Source organism: Trachymyrmex cornetzi, unplaced genomic scaffold, assembly GCF_001594075.2.
Source record: "Trachymyrmex cornetzi isolate Tcor2-1 unplaced genomic scaffold, Tcor1.1 scaffold16, whole genome shotgun sequence".
NCBI lineage: Eukaryota > Metazoa > Arthropoda > Insecta > Hymenoptera > Formicidae > Trachymyrmex > Trachymyrmex cornetzi.
In genome coordinates, this window is record NW_017296201.1 from 1002530 (window position 1) to 1014124 (window position 11595).

Consider the following 11595-nt stretch of genomic DNA (forward strand, 5'->3'; position numbering starts at 1 on the left):
TAAGTTATATATATAAATATTTATAAAAATGATAAAAGAAACAATATGTAAAAAAAAAGAAAAATATGTAAAACAATAAGATATTTTTACTTGGAAATATTTATCAGGATCATCCATCAAAGCTATGAGTAGCGCGAGGCTTTTCACTACACTAGTTCGTACAACAGGATCTTTGTCCTCCAATAACATTTGTTGCAACATTGACAGCATCAGTGAGTTTCTGATCGAAGCTGATGTGTAGGATGCCAACACAGAGCAACATTCGACAGCTAATAATCTTCTCTCTGGATACTTGTGCTGACTTTGTTCCCAACAAATTGTTAGAATTTCTTCCGTTTCCAGCGACTCTTCTGCGAGTTTCGCCATGACAATTAAACCTGATATAAAAATAAACTTTCAGCAATAGATTTATTCAGTAAATGAAAAATTTGTTAATTATAAGTGTTCTTTATACATTGCAAAATTACACAAGTGCAACTTTTTTGCTAAAAAAAAAAAAAAACCAAATTTTATTTATAATAAGTCTGGTAATCAAAATAATTAAATTGTACATTTTTTACTGACCGGCCAATATCATTTGTCGCTCATCCTCGTGCGGTCTTTTCTTTAAGTTGAATAGCATTTGTAATAATTTATCCCTCTCGCTGGAATTGGAATGGAGATGAATTGCACTAAGGATCAGAGGAATAATTTCTTCGCGCCTATTAAGGATAATGTTGGGTACCACACGTGGCAGAGTACATGCTAAAATGTCAACTAATGTATCCCGGGTGATTCCGTGCTTTAATGATTCTCCCACCGAGGATATTAATGATCCCGAAACATTTGCCATGCAGTGTTTCACTATTTCCGACTTGAATTTACTCGGTAAATTTCTGTAATGTTCACAAATGTACAATTAACATATTTTAAATACTTAAAAATCTTCATATAATAAAATCTTTATATTCTTCAAGTAATTAATTTAATTATTTCACTTCTTTTTATAACTTAGAAGAAAGTTTATGTTATTTTTATATTATTTCTCAACTTGCTTATTAACTTTAAGTAGTTAAATAAACAAATTACATTAACGTTTTTACAAATTAAATGTATATAATAGCATAAAATAACCTGGAGGATGCAGTTGGTAGGACAGAGGATTTCTCTGTAATATTTACTCTAGGTAACTGCAGTCTGGTCCACTCTTTGTCTCCTGGATCTGTTTCATCCAGACTAACTACCGCAGAAACGCTATCGTCTTCCTCTGGTTCCTGAGTAGTGGTTGACATATCTCGTGGTAATGGTTCAAGTAGTTCAAACTTGTCAGGAGTTGTAGAGTTGGAATTAATGGTACGGATAGTTCCACAGCTACCTGACTATAAGTAAAACAGTAATTACAATAAATTCAAAGCTCAATTTTTGAAAAGAACAGAAAGGAATATTATAATCAAATAACGAGCATTTGTTATATGATATGTTCCGGTATAATTTTTCAATTGTTATCAATTATAAATCAGAAAAGAACACTAGTTAGTTAGCTTACCTTTACCGGATTTTCTATAACAATTTCCTTATTTGATGAAATAACTTCCTGGAGAGCGTTTTTCTCTTGCTCCAGCACTGCAATTTGCTGCTGCAACCTTTCAATCTGTTCTGCCTGCAAAAAAATAGAGCTCTTAGAAAATTCGCAAATTTAAGCAATCCAGAATTTAAACATTTTTTAATTTCTGAAGCTTTATTAAAGTAACAAACCATTTCCAAAGATTCATCCTTCTGTTCCTCAACATCTTCGATGACAAAGTCCGTTTGTACAGCAACGCTTATAGATGGAAGTTTGTCATATCCATTGGTTTTCATGTATTCCCGATATATCTGCAACAATTCCGTAGGTTTGGGAATATTTAGTCCTACATCTTGCCAGTCTTCGAAATCCTGCTCTTCGCATTCATCGCTGAATGTGATCGAGGTGAGCTTGTATGACCTTGCCAACAGATATTCATTGATGAGAAAGTTCAGCGCTCGCTGCTCATGCGGTTTTATGGGCAGTTCGGTAATCAAATTTTTTTTAGAGTTCTTGTCTGGAGTCTTCAATGTACCCTCCAATTCTGAAATTTTAAGTATTATTAATTAAAAACCGTATTATAAATTAAAAGATGTTTTATCATTCAATTGAGATATACCTGTTACTACAGTCAAGTTAGCACGCAAAGCAGAAATATTTTCCTTGGCTTTGCGTAATTCGAATTCAAGAATGGCTACTCTTTCGTCGACGCCAGCTCCATCCTCTGAATATCGAGTCATATCCAACGAATCCAAGGTAGCCTGACTAGAAGATCTGGCTAATATTTCATTTATATGTAATGTTTTATTTATAATGATCTGTTTATTGTTAAGCAATAACACTGTATTATCAAAGATTAAATCAGAGATCAATAACAAAATCAGTAACAAAATGATAGTCTGATGTTAAAAGTACATACAATGTGAAATATAATAAACAGAAGTTGAAAGTAAAAAAATAACAACATAAGCAAAGTTTATATTTTACAAATACAATTTGAGGATAGATTTTAAGGATAGAAATATAATGCATGATGTAAAAATTCCATATTGGCTTGTAAATTAAGATTGTTTTCAAATTTTTTGTACAAAGCAATTGTCTTGTTTGCCACACCTTAGGGTTCTGACAAAGTAAGTCTGATTTTGTGACTAAAAAACAGGATACATACGCATTGAAGTATATGGCTCTGGTTTGATATTGGAGCTCTCGAAATTGTTAGGATTAGAGAAGAATTCCTTAAGGATGGGCAGCTCCTTGCCAGCTTCGCATAATTCAGCATGCAATTCCAAAGCCGTCAAGAAAAGCTTCTCGTTGAGAAGTTTTGTTGCCATCTCCTCATAGGATATCAATGTCTTTGGAGCCACATATCCTGAAGTAACAGTATTCGTGAAGAGTATTCCTGCAGTTAATCACTCTGCAGTTGTAATTATTTTTCAGCAGTTGGTTGTATGATTCATAATTAGTATATATTATAGCAAGGAGAAGGTTACCTCTGTTATTCGCGGGTAGAGATATTTCCTCGATGATACTCGCCATGATGCTATTACACTCAGGTACTTGTAAGGATAAGAAATGACATATCCACGTGAGACAATATTGGTCTGTCTTGCGTAGTACGTCGCTTTGACATTAAATACCATACGTATGTAACGGAAAATTATTATTTGTCAGATAAATGACAACTCATCTGACAGACGGTAATATTGCGATATACATAGATTGGCGACTCGTGCGCCAAGTAAACTCTGCAATGCTCTACAAGTACATAAAATTCCCTATTAAACGACCGATTAAAATTTAATGGCGAAAGCACTAGTGCATTAAACTCGTTGAACATTGATTTGAGTATAAAAATCAAATGCAAATACTTTGAATTATGAAATACATATTTTAGCTAATAGTACAATAAAATGCATTGGGTATTTCACGATTTAATCAATTTCCATGTTTATTTATAAACATATTTTTGCGTTATTTTGTGCACGACGGCTTTAATGTGCAGAGTGCGTCCAATCGAATTCGCTATAAACAAATTGACTGATTTTTTAATGGCTTTTTAGTTACTTTTTAATCTCTTAAGATTGCGCACTAATGTATTTTAACTTCAAGAGAGGTTTAAAACTCTCCATCTCTGTCTCCTCTCAACTTAATAAAAAAAAGTTTTTAGTCTCACTTAAAGTCAAAGTAATATTAGTGCAATCGAGCAAGTTTTTAAAAAATAAATTATACAACTTCTCTCATTTATCAACATAAATGATTTTTATTGATATATATAAAAATTATAGAAAGTAACTTAAAGATGTCACAAAAATGTCAAATTAGTGCCATCCCTTTTCTTTTCATTTATATATATATAATCTAATTATTAAGAATTTGTTACAATTATTGGTCAAAGTAAGATTGTTGATATAATAATATAAATGAAGGATTTATTTTATTAAATTGATTGCAACGTTATCATTTTGTATGTATTACATATGTTTGACATTATATCTTAAGTCATATATATTATTGACATTTACAAAGCATGCACGAAAATGCATAGAGTATAAACGTCACGTTCTTTATAGTTCATTAATTCAATAAATTTAATGTTAGTCCAATTAAATGTTTTTTTAAAAAAGCACGTCTTCTAATATCTTCTCTAGAAACGCCATGCTTTCTCCCAATCTTCCACTTTCGTCTAAGATGAGCAGACGTAAATTCGAGGGATTCAAGGGAAACCATCGTCATCTTCCTCGGCCATCTCTTTGGCCAGCTCAAGATCCTGTTGTTCCCGCTCTCTGCGCTCTTCCGCGGATTCCAAATCCTTCCCGTAAGATTTCGGTGGGTAACGCATTGCTTTCACGCTCTGATTGTGCAGGTCCAGGCAGAAGGTGATTCTTTGATGGAAGGCCAACAATGGCTCCTTGGTGCAGTAAATATCCGTGGTCTCCTTGCTGCGCATGTAGCCGTTCTCTGGATCCAAGGTGGCCTCAATAACACCATCACGGATCGCTTTAGCCACAATAAACTCAGCATCCACGCTGGAGTCCAAACCTAGTTTGCGAGCGATGTCAGCTGGCGAGATGCGCGAATAGGAGAGCCCAATCGAACGGATCGCAGTCTTGATGACGTTGTGCCGCAGCCGCAGGATCAGCGTGAACGTGTGATCCGCGCGGAACTGCGGGCCAAAGTTTTCCAGGACCTCACCGAAACGTTGCAAATTACCCAGACGTACCGCCTGTGTCAATTGAAAGTACGGGGCAAGGGCTCTTCGTAGAGCGGCCTGTCGGAATATCTGTCTCTCTGGGATGTCGCCAAGGAGAAGCTCCACGGCGACCGCCAACTTCTGTACAGTTTGTCTAAATCCAACCGCCGTAGTCTGCGGCGCTTTGCGCATCGCCTGTACTAGATATTTGTGCGCGGCCGAGTACTCCAATCTAGCAGCCTTTATCCTGCCGAGGTAATAGAGGAAGCGAGCCCACTCGTTGTTGCTGGCCGATTCGGGAAAAGTCGACTTGAGCACCAGCTTGTCCGCTTGATCGTAGAGATTGTAGTGCAGATAGTTGCGCAACAGGCAATTGATCAGCACCGCCTGGCCTTCGAAGTCGTTGCGCAGAGTTGCAGTACGCAGACGAAGATGTAGAAAGCCACGGATCTTGTCCAGCTGATCCGTAAGCTCGTATGCGCGCGAGTGATAGAAGTAGCATTTCGCGGCGATCAGATCTATGGTCCTACGGTTCTGCGCGGCAATCTTCTGGACCAGCTGCTCCGAGCACTGCACCGCCTCGTTGTACTTACCGGTGTCGATTAGTCGAATCAGCACCAGCAAATGAATGTAGCCGTCGATCTCGGGGAGTAGAGATGCCGAGGAACTGCGAAACTTCTGGGTGATGGCCTGACAATCGTCCACGTCCATCGACTCCTCCACCCAAGCGAGCAGGGCGTCCCGTTCGACAGCGGACTTGGTGTAGAAGCCCGTGACGAGGCCGCGTAGGACGACCGGATTGAGACGACGACGAGTGTTGGGTAAGGCGCGAAGGGCACGGAGGACGAAACGTGGCTCCTTGTTCTGCACCGCTTTCTCGATTTGCCGCGTGTGCTCCCGAATGTCGCACAGAGTCTGCATATCGGTGTCCCTGCGTTCACCCGCGCCGTCACCGTCGCCATTTGCGTTCTGCGTGTCCGACGGATTCACGTCCACGTCCATCGCCTCGACGTTTCTACCGGTCGCGGTCGGTACACCCATCGCTATCCCGTAATAACTGTCTTAACTTGTATTAACTTGTGACCGCAGTCTGATACTCTGATTCACGACGTCTGTCCACTCTGTTCGTCGGTGAACCGTCACGGACAAGTACTCTTTCAACACTTTTCTTCGGATCGGATACCCGCTCAGGGCGCTCAGGTTCTCATCGTCCACCTCTAATGTTGTATTATTGCATATTTGTGCAATTCACGTTTCACGACATACGTTTCAAGTAAGGTTAGAACGCTCAGTCGCTTATTGGTGCACTCGGCTGTGCTGTGTTCGCTTGGAGGTGTGTAGGTGCGTTCCACTCAGTTCCACTAAAAAAAAATGTCCGCACGCTTGCGACGCCCGCAAATCCACATAAACGACCGCGTTCGTGTGGTCGCGACTATTGCTGGATTCACCCTGCATCCGATTTTCGTCGTACGACGCTCTTCATCCAATCAGAAAACAGAATTCCAATGATACGAAGCAAAATCCATCGGAATCCTGTTTTCTGATTGGTTGCAGAGCGTCGTACGACGAAAATTGGATCCAGGGTGAATCCAGCAATATGCTAGATCTGGGATAATCCCAGAGCTCTGGACGGCTCGTTATTCCCTGTTGCCTGTGCCTATTGCCTGTGTCTATTGTGTTTCCAGCTTTACAGTCGTCCTACTTGATACTAGAGTCCTAGATTTATCACACTTCTTGAACTAGTGCAAGTAGTGCAGAGAAAAAAACAAACCTATTGTGATCCCATGGTATAAGGATAAGGGTATGCTCACGCCGTGGATACCCACTGCGCAGTCAAAGTGTGACGTCACTCTCAGGGCCAATCAGACCGCCCAAACGAAAACATGGCGGCTCCTGATGCTTGACACGATATTAATGTTCGGTGTTACATACACAATGTCCTGTTCTGTGAAAGGTTGTGGCAATTATTTTCGCAAAACAAAATTGCTTAATGGAAACAGTATAAAATATTGCTGTAGAAAATAGATATAAGAATAAGAGAAAAAAGTTAATGAAATTTACAAATAATAAATCCTTTTCATAACATTTGTATATACGTGTTATTATTATTGTTGATATTTAACTATCCCCACAAAGGGTAACCTTAGGGCCTGCGCATAAGAGAGAAAATATTAGAAATAGATATTAAATATAAGATAATAAATTTCATAATAAATTCTTCTATCTTTATTGAGTTTGTAATGTTTACTTATGTTACATTTTGTTACAGGATATTCATTAGTTCTTAAATTATTTCAAAACGTATTTTTCCCTGTAAACTTTAAATAAAAATAAAATATCTGACGAGAATGCTGCTAACATAAGTTGGTTGGAAACAGCAGTTTTAAATTTACCGCTTGTTGTGTGACGTCACACTTCGACAATTTTGATTGGTCGCATGCGCGTGAGCATACCCTTATCCTTATACCATGTTGTGATCCCTAGAGGCAGAATTCGGATAACGATGGCCGTTAGCGCTTCGCGTGTAGAGGAGCTAATTAATTATTTTAAGTCACATAACAAAATTCGAGAACAACAGAGCCATTCGGCGAAGGTGCACAGCGTAGGATGGAGTTGCGACGGCAAATACTTAGCTTCGGGCTCCTTCGACAAATCCGTTTGCATATTCTCGCTGTGCCCGGATCGTTTGGTTAGTAAACATAACCTATCATTCCTTTCACGCGGCGTGATTTGCGTCACTATAAAATGAAAACTCCGTGAAATTTTTCATACAACTTGACATAGTATTTTATTTTAATCATTTTTGTTTCATTAATTATTTATCTGTAAAATCGATAATTAGAGAACTGTGAATATTAATATGTAACAGCCGATATTAGAACGAACCAATTGTATCAGATGACATTATAGCTGTCCTTTTTGGACGATTCCTTCTGATTTGTAAAAGAAAATGTTAAACTTTGTTGTTTTAAGGGAGCCATATAACTATAATAAGTTCAATAATACTGCTTTTATTTCCTTTTTTGGTGTAGTTATTCTTAAAAAATTTGAAATGAAAACAAGAATCAAGTGACACATCAGAATATCTTGTAATTTTTCTTTAAAATTATATCTGTTTGAATTTAAATACCTTTTAAAAAATTGCGTTTGAAATATTAAAATTTTTCAAGTTAAAAAATAATTTACTTTATCATTTGAAATAAAGTCATTTAAAACCTTTAATTTTTAATATTAAATATAATAATTATATTTTTAATATTAATATGATTCTTATCATGGATTTGATTATCAAGTTTTTAAAATACTTTTTTTTTAATTCAGAAGCAGGAAACGACTTTCAGAGGACATGGCGGTAGCGTAGACCAGTTGTGCTGGCATGCTTTTTGTCCAGAATTATTATCTACTGCAAGTGGAGACAAGACAGTTCGCATCTGGGATACAAGAACACAAAAGTGTACAGCAAATATTAGCACTAGAGGAGAAAATATTAACATATCATGGTCGCCAGATGGTAATACAATTGCTGTAGGAAACAAGGAAGACTTGGTCACGTTCATCGATGCTCGGGTGATGAAAATACGTGCAGAAGAGCAGTTTAACTTTGAGGTAAACGAGATCTCGTGGAATAAGGATTCAGATACGTTTTACCTGACAAATGGCCAGGGTTGCGTGCATATACTTAGCTATCCAGAGCTGGAGTTGTTGCATGTGATCAAGGCGCATCCAGGTACTTGTATCTGCATTGAGTTTGACCCAACCGGCCGGTATTTCGCCACTGGATCCGCGGATGCACTGGTCTCTCTGTGGGATGCCGACGAGTTGTGTTGCTTGAGGACGTTCTCGCGGCTAGAATGGCCAGTTAGGACTATCTCCTTCTCATATGACGGACAACTCCTAGCAGCGGCTTCCGAGGACTTAGTCATAGACATCGGCGAAGTGCAGACTGGCGAGAAGATTGCTGATGTTCCAGTAGAAGCAGCGACATTCACTGTTGCATGGCATCCAAAACAATATCTCTTAGCTTATGCGTGTGACGATAAGGACTCTTACGATCGGAAACGCGATGCCGGTAGTTTAAAGGTATTTGGTTTTGCAAATGATTGAATTTCATTGTTTTGTATCTTTTGTTTTAGATCTTGTTGTGCTTTCGAGAAATATTGTCATATTTCATAAGTATAAAACACAATATTTTATAAGTAAACTCAAATGATATTTCACTATCATTATCCTATAATGGAGATTAGGATATGTGACATAAAAACTGAACTGTATTTAAAATGTTAAGAGTTATTATAAATGTAAACACATAAAAGTAGACAATTTTTATGTAAATGCGAATATAAAAGATCGATGAATATTATGATTTGATAAGATAAAATATAAATTTGATAAGGTATATATGAAAAATGAATTTGGAAAGAAATACTTAATAAATTTATGGAACATATTCATTAAATTTCTGAAAATATCAATATAAAAAGATAGGCTGCACGTTTCAGCAGAACTTTATACGTTGTCCTATCGATTATACTCGGAATCGATTTATTGATTAGAATTCTCGAGCGTATCAAACATGAAACTTTTGTTGACCGTTCGGTCGGCATAGTTACCGTTTGGCTTAGGTTTTATTCGAGCCATATGAGTCACGTTGTTTCATCGCGCGATCATCAGTGGGAACTTCGCATTCCTTGCTGATCTCACTCTACCTCCTTCGATGATCATCTCGCTATGGCGAAGCAGAATGAAACAAACGTCATCTGCGAATGTCGGTACGCTCTTAAAGAAGAACCGCAAGAGACGAAAGACAGCTTCAATAACATCCCGAATATTCACGAGATCGATGAGGCAGATAGCGAGACCGAAGAAATGACAGCTTTAGACCATCTAGGTCCTTTTGCTTCGGATGAAGAAGGTGATGAAGTTCTGCAGAAGACTAAGGACACGTCGGACGACGAATCCGTGTATATAGGCGAGTCTTTCTGCTCCGACGAGTCCTGCGATGAATCCGAAGTTACAAATGTCACGTCAGGATCACTGAATACTTCGTCTCTGATCCATGTCACTGATCTCCCGCTCAGCCAGAGTTCGAAGGAACAGGAAATTGGAGTTAGTGAGTCAAGCTGGAAAGACAATTGCCAGGATGAGTCTTATTTGTCCAGTGATGAACTGCCTCGCGCCACCACAGCAGATAGAGATAGGTTTACCAAGTCAAGAAAGTGCAGACGGTGGAACATGAGCTTCACCGACGAGGAAATGCGCAAGATCCAGCGGGAGAACGAGTTACTGCTGAGGAAGATTATGGCACAACAGAAACCTCGACACAAAATCCTTGGCGAGGATACCGTTCAATCTAGGACTAGCAGTTCCGCGATAAATAGAAAGAAGTTGCAAAAGAAGATAGAAAATGATAATATGGTATGTTATTTCAATATCACAGAGATACAAAGTATAAAATAGATAAATGGATATATGTTTCTGTATCTTTTCTTCGTTTTTGTAAATCGAATACAATAGCTGTGCAGCGCATAACGCGAAAACTTCATTTGCAGCTACTCCTCAGAAGGATACAACAGGCGAAATCTTGCGTTTTCACAAATACATCGAAAATGGGTTGTAGATTGACCTTTTTGTAGAATTTTTACAATACTGAAAAGGATTGAGTTTCATTTCGTTATGAAACAAAATCAACCACATCAGCGGACTAAGATAATCAACTGCTACTGTAAGGAAAAAACATTGGGGTATAAATCAAGAAGTTAGGCCTTATCATTTTTTAGTATGACTCCTAAGTGGTCGCCGCAGCTCTATTAGGTTGTGCTATCATAAGCAAGAAATGACACGTTGAAATTTCTTGCATACCATTTGTAAATAAAGAGTTTGAATGAAAGAAGATAATGAGATCGCTTTAAAACATTTATAAAAATGAGCCAAAGCTATGCTTACCTCTCATGATAGTAAATAGGTGTAAAAAGCAAGCAAAGTAAAAATACGTTAAGATTTTAAGTTTATTTTCATTTTATGTGCCTTTTACAACTATTTACTGACTCGGGGGAGGGGAAGAGGGGATAGGATAGTTTCGGTTCATTTTTACAAGTGTTTTAGCGCTTCCATTTGTTTCATTCTCTTTACAAATGATAAGCAAGAAACTTCAACATCTCATTTCTTATGACTTCACAATTCAATATGATCACGGCGACTAGTTGGGAGCTTTAAATGTAATATTTATGTAAATGTCCGTTTTGAAATAACTTACGATGGATTTTGACTCTATAAAGAAAATCCTCTGTAAAGTTCATACTTTCTCGAAAACAAAATATTATGCTTTTTTGTGACTTCTTTATTAAAACACAACGATTACCAGTCTTGAAGAATAGGTACACATTTCTTTAACTTCACATTTCGTGTATACGGCGCAATCTTGTAAACTCGTCTCTTGAAAATTTGCTTGAAGCTATCTCTACAAGACTATAAAAAATCACAGTTCTCACTCATCTCAAATAACTTAATTATCACTCATGGTTAATATAAAAAATTGGGAACTCTCGAATATTGTGACGATTCTCTTTTTCTTTCTTTTTTCCCTTGCACTATATCATAGATATAGTATCCATTACATTCATATACGAGCAATATCGTAAGAGAAGAGAAAGGGTGTATTGTGTGTTAAGGAGCAAATTATAAATTTCTGTAGAAGTAATGTATAATGATATAGTTTCCTTTAAATTAATGTGTGCTGCGATTATAATATATGAAACTGTATTTCTTTTTTTAACTTTTTCTTATCGATCTTGTAATTCCATATCCATATGTAAAATTCCGTATATATTTCCATTTCAATATAATTGATCGATCATGTGTTCAC

The 11595-nt window shown here is 37.5% G+C and overlaps 4 protein-coding genes across 6 annotated transcripts in view; 2 read left to right on the top strand and 2 right to left on the bottom strand.

The window, feature by feature from the left end:
- Positions 1-3233, bottom strand: part of LOC108758592 (lisH domain and HEAT repeat-containing protein KIAA1468 homolog) — a 7310-nt gene extending 4077 nt beyond the window's left edge. For 2 of the 3 annotated variants that reach the window (XM_018503592.1, XM_018503590.1), the window contains exons 1-8: positions 3034-3233; positions 2712-2912; positions 2163-2321; positions 1735-2087; positions 1526-1639; positions 1114-1358; positions 565-875; positions 91-377 (exon numbers count right to left, since the gene is read on the bottom strand). In XM_018503592.1, the coding sequence (XP_018359094.1) occupies positions 91-377; positions 565-875; positions 1114-1358; positions 1526-1639; positions 1735-2087; positions 2163-2321; positions 2712-2912; positions 3034-3079 (1716 nt within the window). In that variant the 5' untranslated portion in view covers positions 3080-3233. Of the gene's footprint in view, positions 1-90; positions 378-564; positions 876-1113; positions 1359-1525; positions 1640-1734; positions 2088-2162; positions 2322-2711; positions 2943-3033 lie in introns of all 3 variants that reach the window. The other variant, XM_018503591.1, reaches the window with a different exon arrangement.
- Positions 3234-3977: 744 nt separating this feature from the next.
- Rpn3 (regulatory particle non-ATPase 3) lies at positions 3978-6122 on the bottom strand. The gene has a single exon (XM_018503653.1). It carries the CDS (start codon positions 5772-5774, stop codon positions 4257-4259), a length of 1518 nt encoding a protein of 505 aa, XP_018359155.1. The 5' UTR covers positions 5775-6122; the 3' UTR covers positions 3978-4256.
- A 1097-nt stretch (positions 6123-7219) lies between these two features.
- On the top strand, positions 7220-8909 carry tex (THO complex 3 homolog tex). Its single transcript, XM_018503667.1, has 2 exons — positions 7220-7422; positions 8055-8909. The coding sequence occupies exons 1-2, from the start codon at positions 7237-7239 to the stop codon at positions 8835-8837; spliced, it is 969 nt and encodes a 322-aa protein (XP_018359169.1). The 5' UTR covers positions 7220-7236; the 3' UTR covers positions 8838-8909.
- Positions 8910-9230: 321 nt separating this feature from the next.
- LOC108758639 (cilia- and flagella-associated protein 97) lies at positions 9231-11505 on the top strand. The gene is made up of 2 exons (XM_018503679.1): positions 9231-10148; positions 10283-11505. Exons 1-2 carry the CDS (start codon positions 9462-9464, stop codon positions 10364-10366), a joined length of 771 nt encoding a protein of 256 aa, XP_018359181.1. The 5' UTR covers positions 9231-9461; the 3' UTR covers positions 10367-11505.
- Positions 11506-11595: the final 90 nt, after the last annotated feature.